Consider the following 23,012-nt stretch of genomic DNA (forward strand, 5'->3'; position numbering starts at 1 on the left):
CGAGACGATGAAATGCCAGCAATGTCGTCTGCCAAGGCCGATGCCCAATGTCATAGTACAGAGCATGTCAAATCCAAAACACCAAATATCAGTAAAAAAAGGACTCCAAAACCTAAAATAAAATTGTCGGAGGAGAAGCGTAAACTTGCCAATATGCCATTTACCACACGGAGTGGCAAGGAACGGCTGAGGCCCTGCCCTATGTTCATGGCTAGTGGTTCAGCTTCACATGAGGATGGAGGCACTCAGCCTCTCGCTAGAAAAATGAAAAGACTCAAGCTGGCAAAAGTAGTAGCACCGCAAAGAACTGTGCGTTCTTCGAAATCCCAAATCCACAAGGAGAGTCCAATTGTGTCGGTTGCGATGCCTGACCTTCCCAACACTGGACGTGAAGAGCATGCGCCTTCCACCATTTGCACGCCCCCTGCAAGTGCTGGAAGGAGCACCCACAGTCCAGTTCCTGATAGTCAGATTGAAGATGTCAGTGTTGAAGTACACCAGGATGAGGGGGATATGGGTGTTGCTGGCGCTGGGGAGGAAATTGACCAGGAGGATTCTGATGGTGAGGTGGTTTGTTTAAGTCAGGCACCCGGGGAGACACCTGTTGTCCGTGGGAGGAATATGGCCGTTGACATGCCTGGTGAAAATACCAAAAAAATCAGCTCTTCGGTGTGGAGGTATTTCAACAGAAATGCGGACAACAGGTGTCAAGCCGTGTGTTCCCTTTGTCAAGCTGTAATAAGTAGGGGTAAGGACGTTAACCACCTCGGAACATCCTCCCTTATACGTCACCTGCAGCGCATTCATAATAAGTCAGTGACAAGTTCCAAAACTTTGGGCGACAGCGGAAGCAGTCCACTGACCAGTAAATCCCTTCCTCTTGTAACCAAGCTCACGCAAACCACCCCACCAACTCCCTCAGTGTCAATTTCCTCCTTCCCCAGGAATGCCAATAGTCCTGCAGGCCATGTCACTGGCAATTCTGATGATTCCTCTCCTGCCTGGGATTCCTCCGATGCATCCTTGCGTGTAACGCCTACTGCTGCTGGCGCTGCTGTTGTTGCTGCTGGGAGTCGATGGTCATCCCAGAGGGGAAGTCGTAAGACCACTTTTACTACTTCCACCAAGCAATTGACTGTCCAACAGTCCTTTGCGAGGAAGATGAAATATCACAGCAGTCATCCTACTGCAAAGCGGATAACTGAGGCCTTGGCATCCTGGGTGGTGAGAAACGTGGTTCCGGTATCCATCATTACTGCAGAGCCAACTAGAGACTTGTTGGAGGTACTGTGTCCCCGGTACCAAATACCATCTAGGTTCCATTTCTCTAGGCAGGCGATACCGAAAATGTACACAGACCTCAGAAAAAGAGTCACCAGTGTCCTAAAAAATGCAGCTGTACCCAATGTCCACTTAACCACGGACATGTGGACAAGTGGAGCAGGGCAGGGTCAGGACTATATGACTGTGACAGCCCACTGGGTAGATGTATGGACTCCCGCCGCAAGAACAGCAGCGGCGGCACCAGTAGCAGCATCTCGCAAACGCCAACTCTTTCCTAGGCAGGCTACGCTTTGTATCACCGCTTTCCAGAATACGCACACAGCTGAAAACCTCTTACGGCAACTGAGGAAGATCATCGCGGAATGGCTTACCCCAATTGGACTCTCCTGTGGATTTGTGGCATCGGACAACGCCAGCAATATTGTGTGTGCATTAAATATGGGCAAATTCCAGCACGTCCCATGTTTTGCACATACCTTGAATTTGGTGGTGCAGAATTATTTAAAAAACGACAGGGGCGTGCAAGAGATGCTGTCGGTGGCCAGAAGAATTGCGGGACACTTTTGGCATGCAGGCACCACGTACAGAAGACTGGAGCACCACCAAAAACTACTGAACCTGCCCTGCCATCATCTGAAGCAAGAAGTGGTAACGAGGTGGAATTCAACCCTCTATATGCTTCAGAGGTTGGAGGAGCAGCAAAAGGCCATTCAAGCCTATACAATTGAGCACGATATAGGAGGTGGAATGCACCTGTCTCAAGCGCAGTGGAGAATGATTTCAACGTTGTGCAAGGTTCTGCTGCCCTTTGAACTTGCCACACGTGAAGTCAGTTCAGACACTGCCAGCCTGAGTCAGGTCATTCCCCTCATCAGGCTTTTGCAGAAGAAGCTGGAGACATTGAAGGAGGAGCTACCACGGAGCGATTCCGCTAGGCATGTGGGACTTGTGGATGGAGCCCTTAATTCGCTTAACAAGGATTCACGGGTGGTCAATCTGTTGAAATCAGAGCACTACATTTTGGCCACCGTGCTCGATCCTAGATTTAAAACCTACCTTGGATCTCTCTTTCCGGCAGACACAAGTCTGCTGGGGTTGAAAGACCTGCTGGTGAGAAAATTGTCAAGTCAAGCGGAACGCGACCTGTCAACATCTCCTCCTTCACATTCTCCCGCAACTGGGGGTGCGAGGAAAAGGCTCAGAATTCCGAGCCCACCCGCTGGCGGTGATGCAGGGCAGTCTGGAGCGACTGCTGATGCTGACATCTGGTCCGGACTGAAGGACCTGACAACGATTACGGACATGTCGTCTACTGTCACTGCATATGATTCTCTCACCATTGAAAGAATGGTGGAGGATTATATGAGTGACCGCATCCAAGTAGGCACGTCACACAGTCCATACTTATACTGGCAGGAAAAAGAGGCAATTTGGAGGCCCTTGCACAAACTGGCTTTATTCTACCTAAGTTGCCCTCCCACAAGTGTGTACTCCGAAAGAGTGTTTAGTGCCGCCGCTCACCTTGTCAGCAATCGGCGTACGAGGTTACATCCAGAAAATGTGGAGAAGATGATGTTCATTAAAATGAATTATAATCAATTCCTCCGCGGAGACACTGACCAGCAGCAATTGCCTCCACAAAGTACACAGGGAGCTGAGATGGTGGATTCCAGTGGGGACGAATTGATAATCTGTGAGGAGGGGGATGTACACGGTGATATATCGGAGGATGATGATGAGGTGGACATCTTGCCTCTGTAGAGCCAGTTTGTGCAAGGAGAGATTAATTGCTTCTTTTTTGGGGGGGGGTCCAAACCAACCCGTCATATCAGTCACAGTCGTGTGGCAGACCCTGTCACTGAAATGATGGGTTGGTTAAAGTGTGCATGTCCTGTTTTGTTTATACAACATAAGGGTGGGTGGGAGGGCCCAAGGACAATTCCATCTTGCACCTCTTTTTTCTTTTCTTTTTCTTTGCGTCATGTGCTGTTTGGGGAGGGTTTTTTGGAAGGGACATCCTGCGTGACACTGCAGTGCCACTCCTAGATGGGCCAGGTGTTTGTGTCGGCCACTAGGGTCGCTAATCTTACTCACACAGCTACCTCATTGCGCCTCTTTTTTTCTTTGCGTCATGTGCTGTTTGGGGAGGGTTTTTTGGAAGGGCCATCCTGCGTGACACTGCAGTGCCACTCCTAGATGGGCCCGGTGTTTGTGTCGGCCACTAGGGTCGCTAATCTTACTCACACAGCTACCTCATTGCGCCTCTTTTTTTCTTTGCGTCATGTGCTGTTTGGGGAGGGTTTTTTGGAAGGGACATCCTGCGTGACACTGCAGTGCCACTCCTAAATGGGCCCGGTGTTTGTGTCGGCCACTAGGGTCGCTAATCTTACTCACACAGCTACCTCATTGCGCCTCTTTTTTTCTTTGCGTCATGTGCTGTTTGGGGAGGGTTTTTTGGAAGGGACATCCTGCGTGACACTGCAGTGCCACTCCTAGATGGGCCAGGTGTTTGTGTCGGCCACTAGGGTCGCTAATCTTACTCACACAGCTACCTCATTGCGCCTCTTTTTTTCTTTGCGTCATGTGCTGTTTGGGGAGGGTTTTTTGGAAGGGCCATCCTGCGTGACACAGCAGTGCCACTCCTAGATGGGCCCGGTGTTTGTGTCGGCCACTAGGGTCGCTAATCTTACTCACACAGCTACCTCATTGCGCCTCTTTTTTTCTTTGCGTCATGTGCTGTTTGGGGAGGGTTTTTTGGAAGGGACATCCTGCGTGACACTGCAGTGCCACTCCTAAATGGGCCCGGTGTTTGTGTCGGCCACTAGGGTCGCTAATCTTACTCACACAGCTACCTCATTGCGCCTCTTTTTTTCTTTGCGTCATGTGCTGTTTGGGGAGGGTTTTTTGGAAGGGACATCCTGCGTGACACTGCAGTGCCACTCCTAGATGGGCCAGGTGTTTGTGTCGGCCACTAGGGTCGCTTAGCTTAGTCATCCAGCGACCTCGGTGCAAATTTTAGGACTAAAAATAATATTGTGAGGTGTGAGGTATTCAGAATAGACTGAAAATGAGTGGAAATTATGGTTTTTGAGGTTAATAATAATATGGGATCAAAATGACCCCCAAATTCTATGATTTAAGCTGTTTTTTAGGGTTTTTTGAAAAAAACACCCGAATCCAAAACACACCCGAATCCGACAAAAAAAATTCGGTGAGGTTTTGCCAAAACGCGGTCGAACCCAAAACACGGCCGCGGAACCGAACCCAAAACCAAAACACAAAACCCGAAAAATTTCAGGCGCTCATCACTAGTGGTGGGGACACATGATAACACACAAAACAGGCCCCACAGACACATCAGCCTACCAGGAATCTTCCTGTGTGAGCTCTATGGCCAATACGCTAATACTTATACAACATTCATGACCTTAACCTAAGAGCTCTTTGTAGTTCAGTCACACTGTCCTTTATTACATTTCAAAATGCTAACATACTCGAGATAAGAACCCATCATCTGTGGCATTGCAGTTAGACACTCTATTCAATGAGCCTTCTGACCCTGCACAGAAAGCTAGAGAGTTCTAACTATTTGAAGCCCACCTTGTCCTTTGTGAAAAAATGATCAGTATTCTAGCTGAGCAGATCTATGTAGTGTGTGGCTGCAGGGGATTGGATGTGTGGCCGCACACTACATAAATCTGCTCAACTGCAATGCTGATTATATTTGTACAAAGTACAAGTCGCGTCATATAGTTATCTATCTCATAGTTCTTTTGCAGGATCAAATTGCTCAGTGAGTTGGGTATTTGGTAGAGATGTGTGGGTTCGGTTTTACTCTGATTTACTCTAGTGATGTGCACCGGACATATTTCGGGTTTTGTGTTTTGGTTTTGGATTCGGTTCCGCGGCCGTGTTTTGGATTCGGACGCGTTTTGGCAAAACCTCACCAAAATTTTTTTGTTGGATTCGGGTGTGTTTTGGATTCGGGTATTTTTTTTACAAAAAACCCTAAAAAACAGCTTAAATCATAGTATTTGGGGGTCATTTTGATCCCATAGTATTATTAACCTCAATAACCATAATTTCCACTCATTTACAGTCTATTCTGAACACCTCACACCTCACAATATTATTTTTAGTCCTAAAATTTGCACCGAGGTCGCTAGATGGCTAAGCTAAGTGACACAAGTGGCCGACACAAACACCTGGCCCATCTAGGAGTGGCACTGCAGTGTCAGGCAGGATGGCACTTCAAAAAAATAGTCCCCAAACAGCACATGATGCAAAGAAAAAAAGAGGCGCACCAAGGTCGCTGTGTGACTAAGCTAAGCGACACAAGTGGCCGACACAAACACCTGGCCCATCTAGGAGTGGCACTGCAGTGTCAGGCAGGATGGCACTTCAAAAAAATTGTCCCCAAACAGCACATGATGCAAGGAAAAAAGAGGCGCACCAAGGTCGCTGTGTGACTAAGCTAAGCGACACAAGTGGCCGACACAAACACCTGGCCCATCTAGGAGTGGCACTGCAGTGTCAGGCAGGATGGCACTTCAAAAAAATTGTCCCCAAACAGCACATGATGCAAAGAAAAATGAAAGAAAAAAGAAATGCAAGATGGAATTGTCCTTGGGCCCTCCCACCCTTATGTTGTATAAACAGGACATGCACACTTTAACGAACCCATCATTTCAGCGACAGGGTCTGCCACACAACTGTGACTGAAATGACTGGTTGGTTTGGGCCCCCACCAAAAAAAGAAGCAATCAATCTCTCCTTGCACAAACTGGCTCTACAGAGGCAAGATGTCCACCTCATCATAATCCTCCGATTCCTCACCCCTTTCACTGTGTACATCCCCCTCCTCACAGATTATTAATTCGACCCCACTGGAATCCACCATCTCAGGTCCCTGTGTACTTTGTGGAGGCAATTGCTGCTGGTGAATTTCTCCACGGAGGAATTGATTATAATTAATTTTGATGAACATCATCTTCTCCACATTTTCTGGAAGTAGCCTCGTACGCCGATTGCTGACAAGGTGAGCGGCTGCACTAAACACTCTTTCGGAGTACACACTGGAGGGAGGGCAACTTAGGTAGAATAAAGCCAGTTTGTGCAAGGGCCTCCAAATTGCCTCTTTTTCCTGCCAGTATACGTACGGACTGTCTGACGTGCCTACTTGGATGCGGTCACTCATAAAATCCTCCACCATTCTTTCAATGGTGAGAGAATCATATGAAGTGACAGTAGACGACATGTCAGTAATCGTTGGCAGGTCCTTCAGTCCGGAACAGATGTCAGCACTCGCTCCAGACTGCCCTGCATCACCGCCAGCGGGTGGGCTCGGAATTCTTAGCCTTTTCCTCGCACCCCCAGTTGCGGGAGAATGTGAAGGAGGAGATGTTGACGGGTCACGTTCCGCTTGACTTGACAATTTTCTCACCAGCAGGTCTTTGAACCTCTGCAGACTTGTGTCTGCCGGAAAGAGAGATACAACGTAGGTTTTAAATCTAGGATCGAGCACGGTGGCCAAAATGTAGTGCTCTGATTTCAACAGATTGACCACCCGTGAATCCTGGTTAAGCGAATTAAGGGCTCCATCCACAAGTCCCACATGCCTAGCGGAATCGCTCTGTTTTAGCTCCTCCTTCAATGTCTCCAGCTTCTTCTGCAAAAGCCTGATGAGGGGAATGACCTGACTCAGGCTGGCAGTGTCTGAACTGACTTCACGTGTGGCAAGTTCAAAGGGTTGCAGAACCTTGCACAACGTTGAAATCATTCTCCACTGCGCTTGAGTCAGGTGCATTCCCCCTCCTTTGCCTATATCGTGGCCAGATGTATAGGCTTGAATGGCCTTTTGCTGCTCCTTCATCCTCTGAAGCATATAGAGGGTTGAATTCCACCTCGTTACCACCTCTTGCTTCAGATGATGGCAGGGCAGGTTCAGGACAGTCTGGTGGTGCTCCAGTCTTCTGTACGCGGTGGCTGAATGACGAAAGTGGCCCGCAATTATTCGGGCCACCGACAGCATCTCTTGCACACCCCTGTCGTTTTTTAAATAATTCTGCACCACCAAATTCAATGTATGTGCAAAACATGGGACATACTGGAATTTGCCCAGATGTAATGCATGCACAATATTGCTGGCGTTGTCCGATGTCACAAATCCCCAGGAGAGTCCAATTGGGGTAAGCCATTCTGCGATGATCTTCCTCGGTTGCCGTAAGAGGTTGTCAGCTGTGTGCCTCTTCTGGAAAGCGGTGATACAAAGCGTAGCCTGCCTAGGAACGAGTTGGCGTTTGCGAGATGCTGCTACTGGTGCCGCCGCTGCTGTTCTTGCTGCGGGAGGCAATACATCTACCCAGTGGGCTGTCACAGTCATATAGTACTAATTCTGCCCTGCTCCACTTGTCCACATGTCTGTGGTTAAGTGAACATTGGGTACAACTGCATTTTTTAGGACACTGGTGACTCTTTTTCTGAGGTCTGTGTACATTTTCGGTATCGCCTGCCTAGAGAAATGGAACCTAGATGGTATTTGGTACCGGGGACACAGTACCTCAATCAAGTCTCTAGTTGCCTCTGAATTAACGGTGGATACCGAAACCACGTTTCTCACCGCCCAGGATGCCAAGGCCTGAGTTATCTGCTTTGCAGCAGGATGACTGCTGTGATATTTCATCTTCCTCGCAAAGGACTGTTGGACAGTCAATTGCTTACTGGAAGTAGTACAAGTGGTCTACCGACTTCCCCTCTGGGATGATGATCGACTCTCAGCAGCTACAACAGCAGCGCCAGCAGCAGTAGGCGTTACACTCAAGCATGCATCGGAGGAATCCCAGGCAGGAGAGGACTCGTCAGACTTGCCAGAGACATGGTATGCAGGACTATTGGCTTTCCTGGGTAAGGAGGAAATTGACACTGAGGGAGTTGGTGGTGTGGTTTGCAGGAGCTTGGTTACAAGAGGAAGTGATTTAGTGGTCAGTGGACTGCTTCCGCTGTCACCCAAAGTTTTTGAACTTGTCACTGACTTATGATGAATGCGCTGCAGGTGACGTATAAGGGAGGATGTTCCGAGGTGGTTAACGTCCTTACCCCTACTTATTACAGCTTGACAAAAGCAACACACGGCTTGACACCTGTTGTCAGCATTTGTGTTGAAATAATTCCACACCGAAGAGCTGATTTTTTTTTCTATTTTGACCAGGCATGTCAATGGCCATATTCGTCCCACGGACAACAGGTGTCTCCCCGGGTGCCTGACTTAAACAAACCACCTCACCATCAGAATCCTCCTTGTCAATTTCCTCCCCAGCGCCAGCAACACCCATATCCTCATCCTGGTGTACTTCAACAGTGACATCTTCAATTTGACTATCAGGAACTGGACTGCGGGTGCTCCTTCCAGCACTTGCAGTGGGCGTGCAAATGGTGGAAGGCGCAAGCTCTTCCCGTCCAATGTTGGGAAGGTCAGGCATCGCAACCGACACAATTGGACTCTCCTTGGGGATTTGTGATTTAGAAGAACGCACAGTTCTTTGCTGTGCTTTTGCCAGCTTAAGTCTTTTCATTTTTCTAGCGAGAGGATGAGTGCTTCCATCCTCATGTGAATCTGAACCACTAGCCATGAACATAGGCCAGGGCCTCAGCCGTTCCTTGCCACTCCGTGTCGTAAATGGCATATTGGCAAGTTTACGCTTCTCATCAGATGCTTTCAATTTTGATTTTTGGGTCATTTTACTGAACTTTTGTTTTTTGTATTTTACATGCTCTCTACTATGACATTGGGCATCGGCCTTGGCAGATGACGTTGATCGCATTTCATCGTCTCGGCCATGACTAGTGGCAGCAGTTTCAGCACGAGGTGGAAGTGGATCTTGATCTTTCCCTATTTTAACCTCCACATTTTTGTTCTCCATTTTTTAATGTGTGGAATTATATGCCAGTATCAATAGCAATGGCCTACTACTATATATACTGCGCACAACTGAAATGCACCACAGGTATGGGTGGATAGTATACTTGACGACACAGAGGTAGGTAGAGCAGTGGCCTTCCATACCGTACTGCTATATATACTGGTGGTCACTGTCAGCAAACTGCAAAACTAAAATGCACCACAGGTATAGAATGTAGATGGATAGTATACTTGATGACACAGAGGTAGGTAGAGCAGTGGCCTTCCGTACCGTACTGCTATATATACTGGTGATCACTGTGTCAGCAAACTTCAAAACTAAAATGCACCACAGGTATAGAATCTAGATGGATAGTATACTTAATGACGACACAGAGGTAGGTACAGCAGTGGCCTTCCGTACTGTACTGCTATAAATAGTATACTGGTGGTCACTGTGTCAGCAAACTGCAAAACTAAAATGCACCACAGGTATAGAATGTAGATGGATAGTATACTTAATGACGACACAGAGGTAGGTACAGCAGTGGCCTTCCGTACCGTACTGCTATATATAGTATACTGGTGGTCACTGTGTCAGAAAACTGCAAAACTAAAATGCACCACAGGTATAGAATGTAGATGGATAGTATACTTAATGACGACACAGAGGTAGGTACAGCAGTGGCCTTCCGTACCGTACTGCTATATATAGTATACTGGTGGTCACTGTGTCAGCAAACTGCAAAACTAAAATGCACCACAGGTATAGAATGTAGATGGATAGTATACTTAATGACGACACAGAGGTAGGTACAGCAGTGGCCTTCCGTACCGTACTGCTATATATAGTATACTGGTGGTCACTGTGTCAGCAAACTGCAAAACTAAAATGCACCACAGGTATAGAATGTAGATGGATAGTATACTTAATGACGACACAGAGGTAGGTACAGCAGTGACCTTCCGTACCGTACTGCTATATATACTGGTGGTCACTGTGTCAGCAAACTGCACAACTGAAATGCACCACAGGTATAGAATCTAGATGGGTAGTATACTTAATGACGACACAGAGGTAGGTACAGCAGTGGCCTACTGTACCGTAATGCTATATATTATATACTGGTGGTCACTGGTCAGCAAAACTCTGCACTGTACTCCTCCTATATAATATTATACTGGTGGTCCCCAGTCCCCACAATAAAGCAGCACACTGAGCACAGATATGGAGTGTTTTTCAGGCAGACAACGTATACTGGTGGTCACTGTCAGCAAAACTCTGCACTGTACTCCTGCTATATAATACAGCTGCTCCCCAGTCCCCACAATTGAGCAGTGTGAGCACAGATATATGCAGCACACTGAGCACAGATATGGAGCGTTTTTTTCAGGCAGAGAACGGATAACTGGTGGTCACTGATCAGCAAAACTCTGCACTGTACTCCTCCTATATTATACAGCTGCTCCCCAGTCCTCCCCACAATTAAGCAATAATGCACAATCAAGTTCAACAATAACGGAGAGGACGCCAGCCACGTCCTCTCCCTAACATTTCCAATGCACGAGTGAAAATGGCGGCGATGCGCGGCTGCTTATATAGAATCCGAATCTCGCGAGAATCCGACAGCGGGATGATGACGTTCGGGCGCGCTCGGGTTAACCGAGCCATACGGGAGAATCCGAGTATGGCTCAGACCCGTGTAAAAAGGGTGAAGTTCGGGGGGGTTCGGTTTCCGAGAAACTGAACCCGCTCATCATTAGTTGTGCTGCATCAGTTCAGTGGTGGTGTGTTGTGCTGCATCAGTCCAGTCACAGTGGTGGTGTCCTCTGCTGCCATATGTCCAGTGTTGCTGTATAAATCCAGTCCATTGCAGTGGTGCTGTGTTGTACTGCATCAGTCCAGTGGTGGTGTCCCTGTGCTGCTGTATATGTCCAGTGCTACTGCCGTATATGTTCATTGATACTGCCGTATATGTCCAGCGGTACTGCCGTATAAATCCAGTGATACTGCCGTATAATTCCAGTGATCCTGCCATATAATTCCAGTGATCCTGCTGTATAATTCCAGTGGTACTGACGTATAATTCTAGTCCAGTGATACTGCCGTATATGTCCAGTGGTACTGCCGTATAAATCCAGTGATACTGCCGTATATGTCCATTGATACTGCCATATATGTCCAGCGGTACTGCCGTATAAATCCAGTGATCCTGCCGTATAATTCCAGTGATCCTGCCGTATAATTCCAGTGATCCTGCCGTATAATTCCGGTGGTACTGCCGTATAAATCCAGTGATCCTGACGTATAATTCCAGTGATCCTGCCGTATAATTCCAGTGATCCTGCTGTATAATTCCAGTGGTACTGGTGTATAAATCCAGCGATCCTACCGTATAATTCCAGTGATCCTGCCGTATAATTCCAGGGGTACTGGCGTATAAGTCCAGTGATCCTGCCGTATAATTCCAGTGATCCTGCCGTATAATTCCAGTGGTACTGGCGTATAAGTCCAGTCCAGTGATACTGCCGTATATGTCCAGTGATACTGCCGTATATGTCCATTGATACTGCCGTAAATGTCCAGCGGTACTGCCGTATAAATCCAGTGATCCTGCCGTATAATTCCAGTGATCCTGCTGTATAATTCCAGTGGTACTGGCGTATAAATCCAGTGGTACTGTCGTATAAGTCCAGTCCAGTGATCCTGCCGTATATATGTCCAGTGGTACTGCCGTATATATACATACCCTGTTACAAAGCGGATTACTGAGGCCATAACAACTATGCTGGTGTTAGACGTGCGTCTGGTATCCGCCATTAGTGCAGTGGGACTGCAGTGCCAACCCTAGATGGGCCAGGTGTTTGTGCTGCACACTTATGTCGCTTACCTTAGTCATACAGCTACCTCATTGCCCTCTTTTACTTCTTGGAATGATGTGCTGTTTGGGGACTATTTTTTTGAAGTGCCATCCTGTCTGACACTGCAGTGCCACTCCTAGATGGGCCAATTGTTTGTGTCGCTTAGCTTAGTCATACAGCTACCTCATTGCACCTCTTTTTCTTCTTTGCATGATATGCTCTTTGGGGCCTAGTTTATTTAAGTGCCATCCTGTCTGCCACTGCAGTGCCACTCCTAGATGGGCCAGGTGTTTGTGCCGCACACTTGTGTCACTTAGCTAAGTCATACAGCAACCTTGGTGCGCCTCTTTTTCATCTTTGCATCATGTGCTGTTTGGAGCATGGTTTTTCAAAGTGCCATCCTGTCTGAAACTGCCGTATAAGTCCAGGGGTACTGCTGTATTAGTCCAGGGGTACTGCCGTATAAGTCCACCAATTGCAGAATTTTTGAAAAATCGCAGGGGCGTGCAGGAGATGCTGTCAGTGGACTGAAAAATTGCGGGCCACTTTCGACATTCAGCCACTGTGTGCCACTACTAGATGGGCCAGGTGGTTGTGTCGCTTAGCTTAGTCATACAGCAACCACGGTGCACTTATTTTTCTTCTTTGCATCATGTACTGTTTGGGGAGTAGTTTGCCAACCTGTCTGACACTACATCTTTGCATGATGTGCTGTTTGGGGTCTTTTTTTATATCTGCCCTCCTGTCTGACACTGCAGTGCCACTCCTAGATGGGCCAGGTGTTTGTGCCGCACACTTGTGTCGCTTAGCTTAGTCATACAGCCACCTCGGTGCAACCTTTTGGCCTAAAAACAATATTGTGAGGTGTGAGGTGTTCAGAATAGACTAGAAATGAGTGGAAATGAATGTTATTGAGGTTACTAATACCGTAGGATCAAAATTACCCCCAAATTCTGTGATTTTAGCCGTTTTTATGTTTTTTTTAAAAAATCATCCAGATCCAAAACCAAAACACGAAAGGGTGGTTTTGGCAAAAAAAAAAATCAAAACCAAAACACGAGCATGGAACCAGAACCAAAACACAAAACACGAAAGGTGCCCGTCGCACATCTCTAATTCAGATGCATCAACATCATTACTAAAGGGAACAGATTATGTGATGAATAAAAAAATTAAGCTTGTTTACTTTTGAACAAAAGGCACCTTAAATATAAATTATATAAGGTCAATGCAAAGACTTGTCTAATTACGCAGTGATCAACTGGGGAACTGATAATCAGCCCCCCAAGGCCTGCTCTACATCATTCTGTATGAGGGGGGAGAAACTAATGCCACTATGGGGGTTCTATGGCCAAAGAAGGGGATGGGGGGGGGGAATCTCTTGCTGCTGTGGTATGTATTGTTTTGTGGAGGGTATCGTTAACCATTTCTATTTTTTACAAAAAAAAAAAAAGACATATGGGCACTACCAGGGTGGTAAGTACCCCCTAGGCATATTCTTTTTTACTAAAATATTTAAAAACATAAAAAAAAAAAAGAGTGACTTTTTATATCATTTTTACAAAAAAGATAGGGCCATGGTCACACAGAGGAGTTTGGTTTTTCTGTCCATTAAATCACAGCAATTAGCATTTTCAAAAGGTTGAACCAGAGGGAATTCAGTATAGAGCGCTATTCAGACAAATCGCAAATTGAGCAAGTTTAGTGAACGACTGCGCATGTGTAACATTCGCATTGGGCATGCGTGAGGGGTAATAGCGACAGATACAGATTATAATCGCAATGTAGCCGCTGTTTGACAGGAATGCGGCGTCTCTGGACAGTAACTAGACTTTTTTTGGGTGTTTTAGAAAAAATGCAGACGTGCCCAGGTGCCTTTGGGGAGCGTCTCTGACATCAGCACAGACCACTTCCAGGCCGTCTCAGTCGCAGATTACTGGCAGCCTCAGACCTAATCACATTTGTTCAAACGGCAAAGATTTTTTGATGTTCCGGGAACTGCGTATGCCTCTGCGAGTGGATAGCGATCTGCGATGCATTCGCAATTTTGCATGGCCCGTTTTTTCTTCAAGTCAGGGCGGCGCCTTGATACTCACAGACAAACTGCAATTTCTCAGAATAACGATCCATGCTGAATTAGGCCCAGCGTCTTTTCTAACTTTACCATGGATCTACGTAACTATGTAACATGGGAGTCCAAATGTTGAGGTTGTGAACATCAAAGTTTGCAGGTTATGTCCAGTTCAGTAGTAACTAATTGCTCTCATTTCCTTACTCTTTTTCAGTCCTTACCTCCGTGCCACTAGCCTGATCCCTATCTTTTCTGGGAGATTTAAGAGGAGAAGCTTCGCTGACATCATTGAACCTCCCTTCATAGGTACAATCTATTTTGTTTTAGCAAAACTCTGATATGGTAAGTTCAGAACTACATACAAGAGACTCGAGGAGAGGGACATGCAGGGTTGGACTGGACCACAGAGGCACAGGGGAGGTACCCCTGGTGGGCCCCACTACCTGAGGATCCCACCCCTTCCTCTATAGTCAGGTTCCAGCTAGTGCACTCACATTATACACTGTTAATCTAATAGAGGGTCAGATAGGTCTCTAATGGCGGGTGGGCTAGTTTCACCTTGTGGTGACTGGCCACACTGCTTAAAAATGGGCCCTACCACCGCACCTGTCATAGTGGGCCCAGGACAAAGGTGCTCTCGGCAATTTATTTAAGCAGATAAATTATGTTTTTAAGTTATTACCTGGGGTATTTGAACGTTAAGGATGAAATAGCAGCCTCAATAAACCTGCCTTCAGCCAGTAAATCAAGCTGCGTTACAAAAGAGCTGGCTCCCCTGTGTTAGCACCACAGCGCTGTCCCTTGTTCCTTATAAATTGATTGACCGTATACTCATGAATATTGGTTCAGCCCACATAAAGGCTGTTTCCAGGGCCAGAGAGACATTTTGCTGGACTGGGATCGTACCCATGCACAGTTGTGTGGGGACTTTTTCTTAGCAAATTATATACTTCAAAGTGTCACCAAGAGAACACTTAGCTCCGCCTTCATGGGCCATTAGAACCCCCCACTAGGTGCCCCTGGCTGCCTACATCTTGTAGAAGCATCATACTATGGTTATCTGTGTCCATGTATATCAGGTATACCGTATTCTTCACCAGCAAATGTCTTATGCCCAGACAATCATTTCTACATTAGAGTCCCATCACTTGGTGTGCCAGCCAACATGTTTATACCGTAAGGGAATTGGCTACAGAAACGCATTGTTATGTATTCTGTGTAATCTCTAAAGGGTCTATGTACTAAGACTTGGACAGAGATAAAGTATCAACAAACCAGCTCCTAGCTGTAATTTTTCAAACCCTGCCTGTAACATGGCAGTTAGGAGCTGATTGGCTGGTACTTTATCTTCGCCCAGTTTATCTCTCCAAGGGCGGGATGTACTAAATGGAAAATGCGGTAAAACCCCCTTTTAACCGCATTTTCATATGTACTAAGACCCGGCCGCCAGGTTTTCGACACTGAGGGTATCGCCTTCTTTTTATGGCGATACCCTATAGAAGCCTATAGGCTTCTTTCGCACCCACTGCTCAGAGTCACACCCACCGCCCAGCTTCGCACCCGCCAACCCCCCCTCACCTGTGTCCAGGCATGCGTGCTCCACGATCCCCCGCCTCCTCCTCACCCGCTGCGCAGCCATTTCTCCTTCCGGCTGCAGCGGGGAGGAGGAGGAGCCCAGGGACTCCCAGCACACATCACCTCCCTGGGCTGGGAGGTGACGGACCCCACAGAGACCCCCCCCCCGCACACCTTCTGACAGGTATCGTGGGGGGCCTCTGTCACCGCATTGCGATATTAATCACATATATTAGCACATATGCGAAGCATCGCTGCGGTGGGTGCGAGGGGCGGTGATGTATTTTAATACATCCCGCCCCAAGGCTTAGAACATTAATGAGAACTTTCCTACATCTAGTTAAGTTTAGGATCTAGGACTTGTGTGCTGTAGACAGTTCTTGTGGCAGGCTGTGTGTTTCCACATGGTGTAGGACCCGTGTGTGTGTGTGTGTGTGTGTGTGTGTGTGTGTGTGTGTGTGTGTGTGTGTGTGTGTCGGCGGTTGGATCAAGGAAAATGTGGTCCTGTGGGTTTGCAGATTCTGTTATCTATCAATCTTGTCTTCCGCTGAGAAGCCTGTGAAGTCAAACACATAAAAGTGAAAGGGCTGAGTGCAGCGGAGAGACGCAGAGTTAGGGGAACTGAAGGTGTGGAGGAGGGGTATATAAATGGAGTAGCAGGAAGGATTTGGGTTGTGAAAGATGAACATTGAGAGGCAGATGCTCCTATAAGCGTCACAGGTGCTGCTCTGTAATACTCTAATTATTAATTTGAGCCGGGAAGTTCTTTGCGTGATTCTGATGAATTTATATAAGTGATACCCCATTTACAGCGCCTGCTTGTTGTAACACGGGTTATTGCACATGAGCGTGCATAAGACATGTTGCTGTGCGGTGTAAATGAGCCCAGTTGGAATAATCTGGGTCGAGTGACCCGGTATTCCAACTCGGGTAGCTTGCAGGGTTGAACGCGGGTTCAACCCGGCAAGCTGTGCTGTTCAGATTGAATGTACAGGCGGTGCTTGGAGATCATGTGATCTTCAAGCACTGCCGTGTCATCGGCAACGTCACCAACCCAGCAATGTGCCGGGTTGGAGACAGCAGTGGGAAAGGCGCCTGAGGCGTGTCACAGCAGGGTAGCACCCGTGTCAGGCTTCCAGCTGCGACTCGCCTCGTTGCTGTAAAAGGGGTATTAGACAGAGCGGTGAAGGTAATAGCCTGAGAAAGCATCAACGGGCTCCATGTGATTCTGACTGATGTTTTAAAGTAGCAATCATTAAAAAGACAAAACCAGGACCTGGTACCTATTCAACTCCCTCTCGGCGCCAATGGTTCTGCCCAGTATCCTTGGGGGTAATTCAGACCTGATTGCTAGGGTGCATTTTTTGCAACCCTGCGATCAGGTAGTCGCCACCTAGAGCAGGAGGGTATTTGCTGTGTGCAGGTGTGCGATCGCATTTGTTGGAGAGCTGCACAAACATGAGTTTGTGCAGTCTCTGCTCAGCCCAGGACATACTCAGTCGATGCGATGATCGGGGGCGGAGCTGACGTCAGAAACCCTCCCTAGATATCCCTGGTCCCTCCTGCGTTTTCCCGGATACTCCTACAAAACAGTCAGTTGCCACCCACAAACGGCCTCTTCCTGTCAGTCACCTTGCGATCGCTATTTTCGCACCATCCCGTCGCTATGCACCGATGCCTGGTGCAGTCGTCTGAAGCGCCAGCACATTGCGGTGCATATGCATGCGCCATACAGACCTGATCGCCTGCTGTGCGAAAACACACAGCAATGATCAGGCCTGAATTACCCCCCCTTGTCTTATGCTAACTTAAGGGCCCCATACACTACAACGATATGTCTGAGGCAGAAGTCGGAGGCGATTTCCCTTGAACTCTCCCGGGAGCTTCCCGGGAGTGGTTCCATACGATTCCATACGATTTGGTACATTTTGCATGCGATATATCATATGCGATCCCAGTCATGCCTGCGGGAACCGACATATCACAAGTGCAGCACTAACAATCTAGGGGAGCCAATCTGACCCTCACGCATCGGATCGGAAACACCTCCGAAATGCCCGATTTCACCCGATATATTGGCCCGAATGCCCGAAATTGAGCCCTTTAGATCAGGCTTTTTCAACCAGTGTGCCACAACCAGTTGCAAGGTGTGCCGCGGAGCCAGAGCAGCTTCTTGTACAGTGGCCCGGGCTCTTCTTAGAGGATCAGTCATGCTCCGGCCGTGACCTATGCCTTGATGACGTGGCGGTGTGATATCATAGGTCACGGCCGCCGCGTCTCACCACCCAGCCAGCCCACCCGCCTGCATACACATCTTCCAGTTCCCGTCTGCATCCACAGCTTTCCTTGCTCACCCACATCCACACCTGCCCGCCCGCTGCTCAGTACTCGCAGCACTCCGCTAGGAACAACTCCCGCCACTGAGGGACAGGGAGGAGGACAGCTGACCGGTAGGGCCAAATATTTGTTATGTTATTTCTCCTCTGGGGAGCAATAGGATTTATGGGGGGGAACAATGTGAATAATTCATGTGGGGAGCAATAGGATTTATGTGGAGAGCAATGTGATTGTTTTTTCTGTGTAGGCCAGTGTATGTGTGGATTTTTTTTTACTGTAAGGGCCAATGTGTGTGTTTTTTTCCCTTTTTCTGTGGGGAACTGATGGTGTGCCTTGGCAATTTTCAAATATTGTTTGGTGTGCCGCGAGTAAAAAAAAGGTTAGAAATCACTGCTTTAGATATTCAACTTAAATTCAGTAGTGCATGGCTAATCCATGTAGAGAGCACCCCATTGACAATATACCACTTTGGTTGGACTTTAAACATTGTATGCACCAGTGGCATGCGGTGAGGTCATTGGCTGGTGAGGCACTGCAGCCATAATGATCCGCAAAGTCCGGCGATGAACCTTACCGCCACTTGTGATGTCATGGAAGTAGGCTGACAGTGCCTGCCTACTTCTATTTTTTTTATTTAAACATTTTATTTTTTTTGCAAATATGTGTTTTAGGTAGCCCTTGAGTTGAAATAGTTGGGGCATTGGAATCAGAGTTAGGTACCCCTTTTTACACATTACGGCAGACAGCGTCCCCTTTTTTACACATTACGGCAGACAGCGTCCCCTTTTTACACATTACGGCAGACAGCGTCCCCTTTTTACACATTACGGCAGACAGCGTCCCCCTTTTTACACATTACGGCAGACAGCGTCCCCCTTTTTACACATTACGGCAGACAGCGTCCCCTTTTTACACATTACGGCAGACAGCGTCCCCCTTTTTACACATTACGGCAGACAGCGCCTCCTTTTTTACACATTACGGCAGACAGCGTCCCCTTTTTACACATTACGGCAGACAGCGTCCCCTTTTAACACATTACGGCAGACAACGTCCCCTTTTTTACACATTACGGCAGACAGACCCCCTCTTTTACTCATTACGGCAGACAGCGTCCCCCTTTTTTACACATTATGGCAGACAGCGTCCCCCTTTTTTACACATTACGGCAGACAGCGTTCCCTTTTTACACATTACGGCAGACAGCGTCCCGTTTTTACACATTACGGCGGACAGCTTCCCATTTTTACACATTACGGCAGAAAGCATCCCCCTTTTTTACATATTACGGTAGACAGCGTTCCCCTTTTTTACACATTACGGCAGACAGCGTCCCCCTTTTTTACACATTACGGCAGGCAGACCCCCTCTTTTACTCATTACGGCAGAGAGCGTCCCCTTTTTACACATTACATCAGCAGACTCCAGAGTGTGTGTGTGTGTGTGTGTGTGTGTGTGTGTGTTGTTGGTACTCACCTGGGGGGGGGGGGACACCATCCACCATCCACAGACACTCTCCTAGGGTCCGGGTGCTGGCAGCTGCGGCGATGCTCCAGAGCAGACAGCCGGCGGCAGCAGGAAGCTGGTCTCAGGGGCTGAGTAGGGACGACGGTGGCGGGACAAGGGGAAGGCGCGCCTCACACTCCACAGCGGCGGGACAGAGACTTGGGATACGGGACTCGCAGCTCCCCTTCCACTGTGCTAATTCCCGCTCCACCGCTGCTGCTGCTGGTCAGTCTTAGCGACAGGGGCGTGCTATGGGTTGAAAGCACGCCCCTGCCACTCCCCTGTCAAAGAGGCACTTCCACTAAGTGCCGCTTCAGCTGCATTTTTTAATGGGCTTTTACTGCCCAATTCTTGGTCCCACCTCCCCGCTTCCTTCCCTTTGCACTGACAGCGGGAGGCACCGACAGCGGTTCCTCCTAACCTCATTTAAAACTAATATTTTAGACACTAGGAATCATTAAAATAATATAAAGCCTAACGCATATACTTATGACACAGAATATGTGTCATAAGTATTTTCTTTATATTATTTTAATGATTATGACTGCCTCCCCTGACTGCACGTCACTGGTATGCAATGTGATTTCAAGATGCAATTTCCTCAGATTGGTGCTGCTATTCAGCAGTATCAGGACATCAAAGTGGTTGGTTAATAGGAATCAGGCAGTTATTCCAATGTGGAATGTTTGCGGTTTTGTTGTTACTTTCTATGTCAATACAATTTTATGTCACTCCCCTTTTTTAGGTGCTTGAGTTGACTAAAAAAAGGTTTGGATCATTGGCCATTCCTCTTGTTTTCTGTGCAAAATTTTCTGCTGCCTTTGACACATATGTTTTTTCCCCAGGACTCATCATGTACGTTGGCTCGGTTTTCTGGAGTTCATGCTGGGCTTAAGCACACATTGTTGGAGACCGTTCAGCCTTTTGGGATGCCCTAATTCTAAGCGGTTCATCTAGGTCAGTCCCAAACTCAGGCCTCAAGGACCTCCAACAGTTCATGTTTTCCAGGTCACCTAGCAGGTGCACAGGTGTACTCATTACCCACTGACACGTTTTAAAAGATCTACAGGTGGAGCTAATTATTTCACTTATGATTCTGTGAGGAGACCTGGAAAACGTTAACCTGTTGGGGTTCCTTGAGTACCGAGTTTGGGAACCACTGATCTAGGTGGTATTAATGACCTCAGGATAAGGTCATCTTTTGAATTGATTCTCACCATTTTGATTTTACTATTTCATATTATGGAAGCTTGATAGATGTCTAAGGGTAATTGTGTCGTGCATCGTACCTAGGCGTGTCTGGTTTTGCTGGCAGGGTGGTGCCACTTTAGACGATACAAGAAAAAAGTTAATGCTGACCTATCCGCTTCCAATATGTTCATTTGTATTGGCCTGATGAAGACCATTTCTTGGATGATGGTCTCTTTTTGTTTGTTAGAAAATGTTTAAGACTGTATCTAAGGTAGTTTTAGGCCATAATTTCTCTACAACCATACTTTTTTATTTCAATTAATTTGACAATAATATTATGAGCGTGACCTAAGGTGTTGGGGTTCCGGCTGATGGGCGACTTTATATAAAGTGTCCTTACAAAATGTGATTATGGACTTTATTAGTGAGCTATACTGGTTATTTTAACTCTTTCTTTGCATTCCACAGTACGACAGCCACAGAAAGTCGCCCGTCGTGTCTTCACCAACAGTCGGGAGCGCTGGAGGCAGCAGAATGTCAATGGAGCCTTCGCGGAGCTGCGGAAACTGATCCCCACCCATCCACCTGACAAGAAGCTCAGCAAGAATGAAATTCTCCGTTTGGCTATGAGATACATTACATTCCTAGTCACTCTGCTGGGGGACCAGCACAGCCCTCCTCCCAAAACATCCCCTCCCAAGAGGAGATTCACACAAACTGATTTGCCCCAGAAAGTCAAAGAGTGTCACAGTCCGGCGCCTAGCATGCAGGTGCGGGAAGACCAGGAGAGAAACAGGGACTTTGGGTGCACAGTGTCTCCGATGTCTGGCAGTTGCGGAGACAGTGTAGAGTCAGAGGAGTCGGAGGGGGACAGAGAAAGCGTTTCGTCCTCGACAAGCACAAAAATCTCAATGATCAGGTCAGAAATTGGAGGAAGTCGGTGAGGGTTGGAGAACGGAGGAGACTGAGGTCGTTTTATGAATACCTTACTCTCCTTCAAAACTTCATGTTGCTGAACAGACACACCCTCCAATGTACAAAGCTTTGAGTAACGGACAGTAGGAGGAAATATTTCAGCATGAGAATCAATGAACGAACCAGAGAAGAAGAATACCAACATCTTGTTGCTTAATCAGCCGTGTGTACTGTGTTTCAATGACTGTACCGTTTACAGAATAGCTTGATTACTACTGAGAGGCGGCGCCATGATAGTCGCCTAAACAAACTTTATTTTTCTTTTACGCATCCATTTCGGTTTAAATGTACCGTATTTGCCGGCGTATAAGACGACTGGGCGTATAAGACGACCCCCAACATTTCCACTCAAAATATAGAGTTTGTTATATACTCACCGTATAAGACTACCCCCTCTTCCGCACACCTTCCACACACCAAATAAAACGTAAAAGAACATCAGACTACAACTTTAAGTTTAAAACTTGCATCATATTTCTTTCTTTTTGCTGTTGCCATGATAGGGTTGATAGGGGTTTGACTGCTGGACATTTTCTATGCTGTATTGTACTGTATTGTACTGTACAATGGTGCAGTACTGTGGTTGGCTGTTGGCTGTATACAAAGCCTGATTGGATTGGTCCCTGCTCCCTGTCTGCCCTCCCTGTCTCCCTGTCACTAGCAGCAGTCTATTAATACCAAGTGACATTACTATATTATGACCGCAAGGGGCGGGCCGGAGCGACGCTGCTTCCCGAGCAGAACGGGCCGGTCACGCCGAAAAGGCTGGCACCCCTGTATCGCCACAGCCACGCTGATGACCCACCGCGGCCGCAGTGCATCGGGAGGCACTGCGGCGTATAAGACGACCCCCGGCGTATAAGACGACCCCCCACTTGGTGGCATGTTTTGCAGGGCTAAAAAGTCGTCTTATACGCCGGCAAATACGGTAAGTATTGTTTTGTAGGTCATTACTGCTCTCCTGGTCAAGGCCTAAACACTCTTCATATAACATGGATGCAGGCTTTACGCCCACTAAACTACTGAAAACTACTAATTCTGGAAAGGTCATGTATTTGTATTGTTACACAATAAATGACAAGCTGTTTGTCCCTATGATTGGGTGCTTGTGAAATGTAAACAACAGCATCGGGGAGACCATCAAGAGACTTCCATATTTGCCTTTTCTCACGGAATGTCTTAGAGACCGAACCACAGACAGCAATGAATTCTCCCGGATTCCTCCCAGTGACCACCTGCACTTACTGCTTTGATCTTCCCTTTCTGGTGCCACAAGCAGGCAAGAACTGTATGGAGAATTCATGCCGCATTGAT

General features: G+C 47.4%; 1 protein-coding gene across 3 annotated transcripts in view; it reads left to right on the plus strand.

Annotated features, from left to right (window-relative positions):
• The window catches only part of LYL1 (LYL1 basic helix-loop-helix family member), an 80,834-nt gene extending 58,673 nt beyond the window's left edge, over positions 1-22,161 (plus strand). For all 3 annotated transcript variants that reach the window (XM_063931246.1, XM_063931245.1, XM_063931247.1), the window contains 2 exons: positions 14,329-14,420; positions 21,192-22,161. In XM_063931246.1, coding sequence (XP_063787316.1) covers positions 14,329-14,420; positions 21,192-21,667 — 568 coding nt within the window. In that variant the 3' untranslated portion in view covers positions 21,668-22,161. The remainder of the gene's footprint in view (positions 1-14,328; positions 14,421-21,191) is intronic.
• Positions 22,162-23,012: the final 851 nt, after the last annotated feature.

Source organism: Pseudophryne corroboree, chromosome 6 (genome assembly GCF_028390025.1).
Source record: "Pseudophryne corroboree isolate aPseCor3 chromosome 6, aPseCor3.hap2, whole genome shotgun sequence".
NCBI lineage: Eukaryota > Metazoa > Chordata > Amphibia > Anura > Myobatrachidae > Pseudophryne > Pseudophryne corroboree.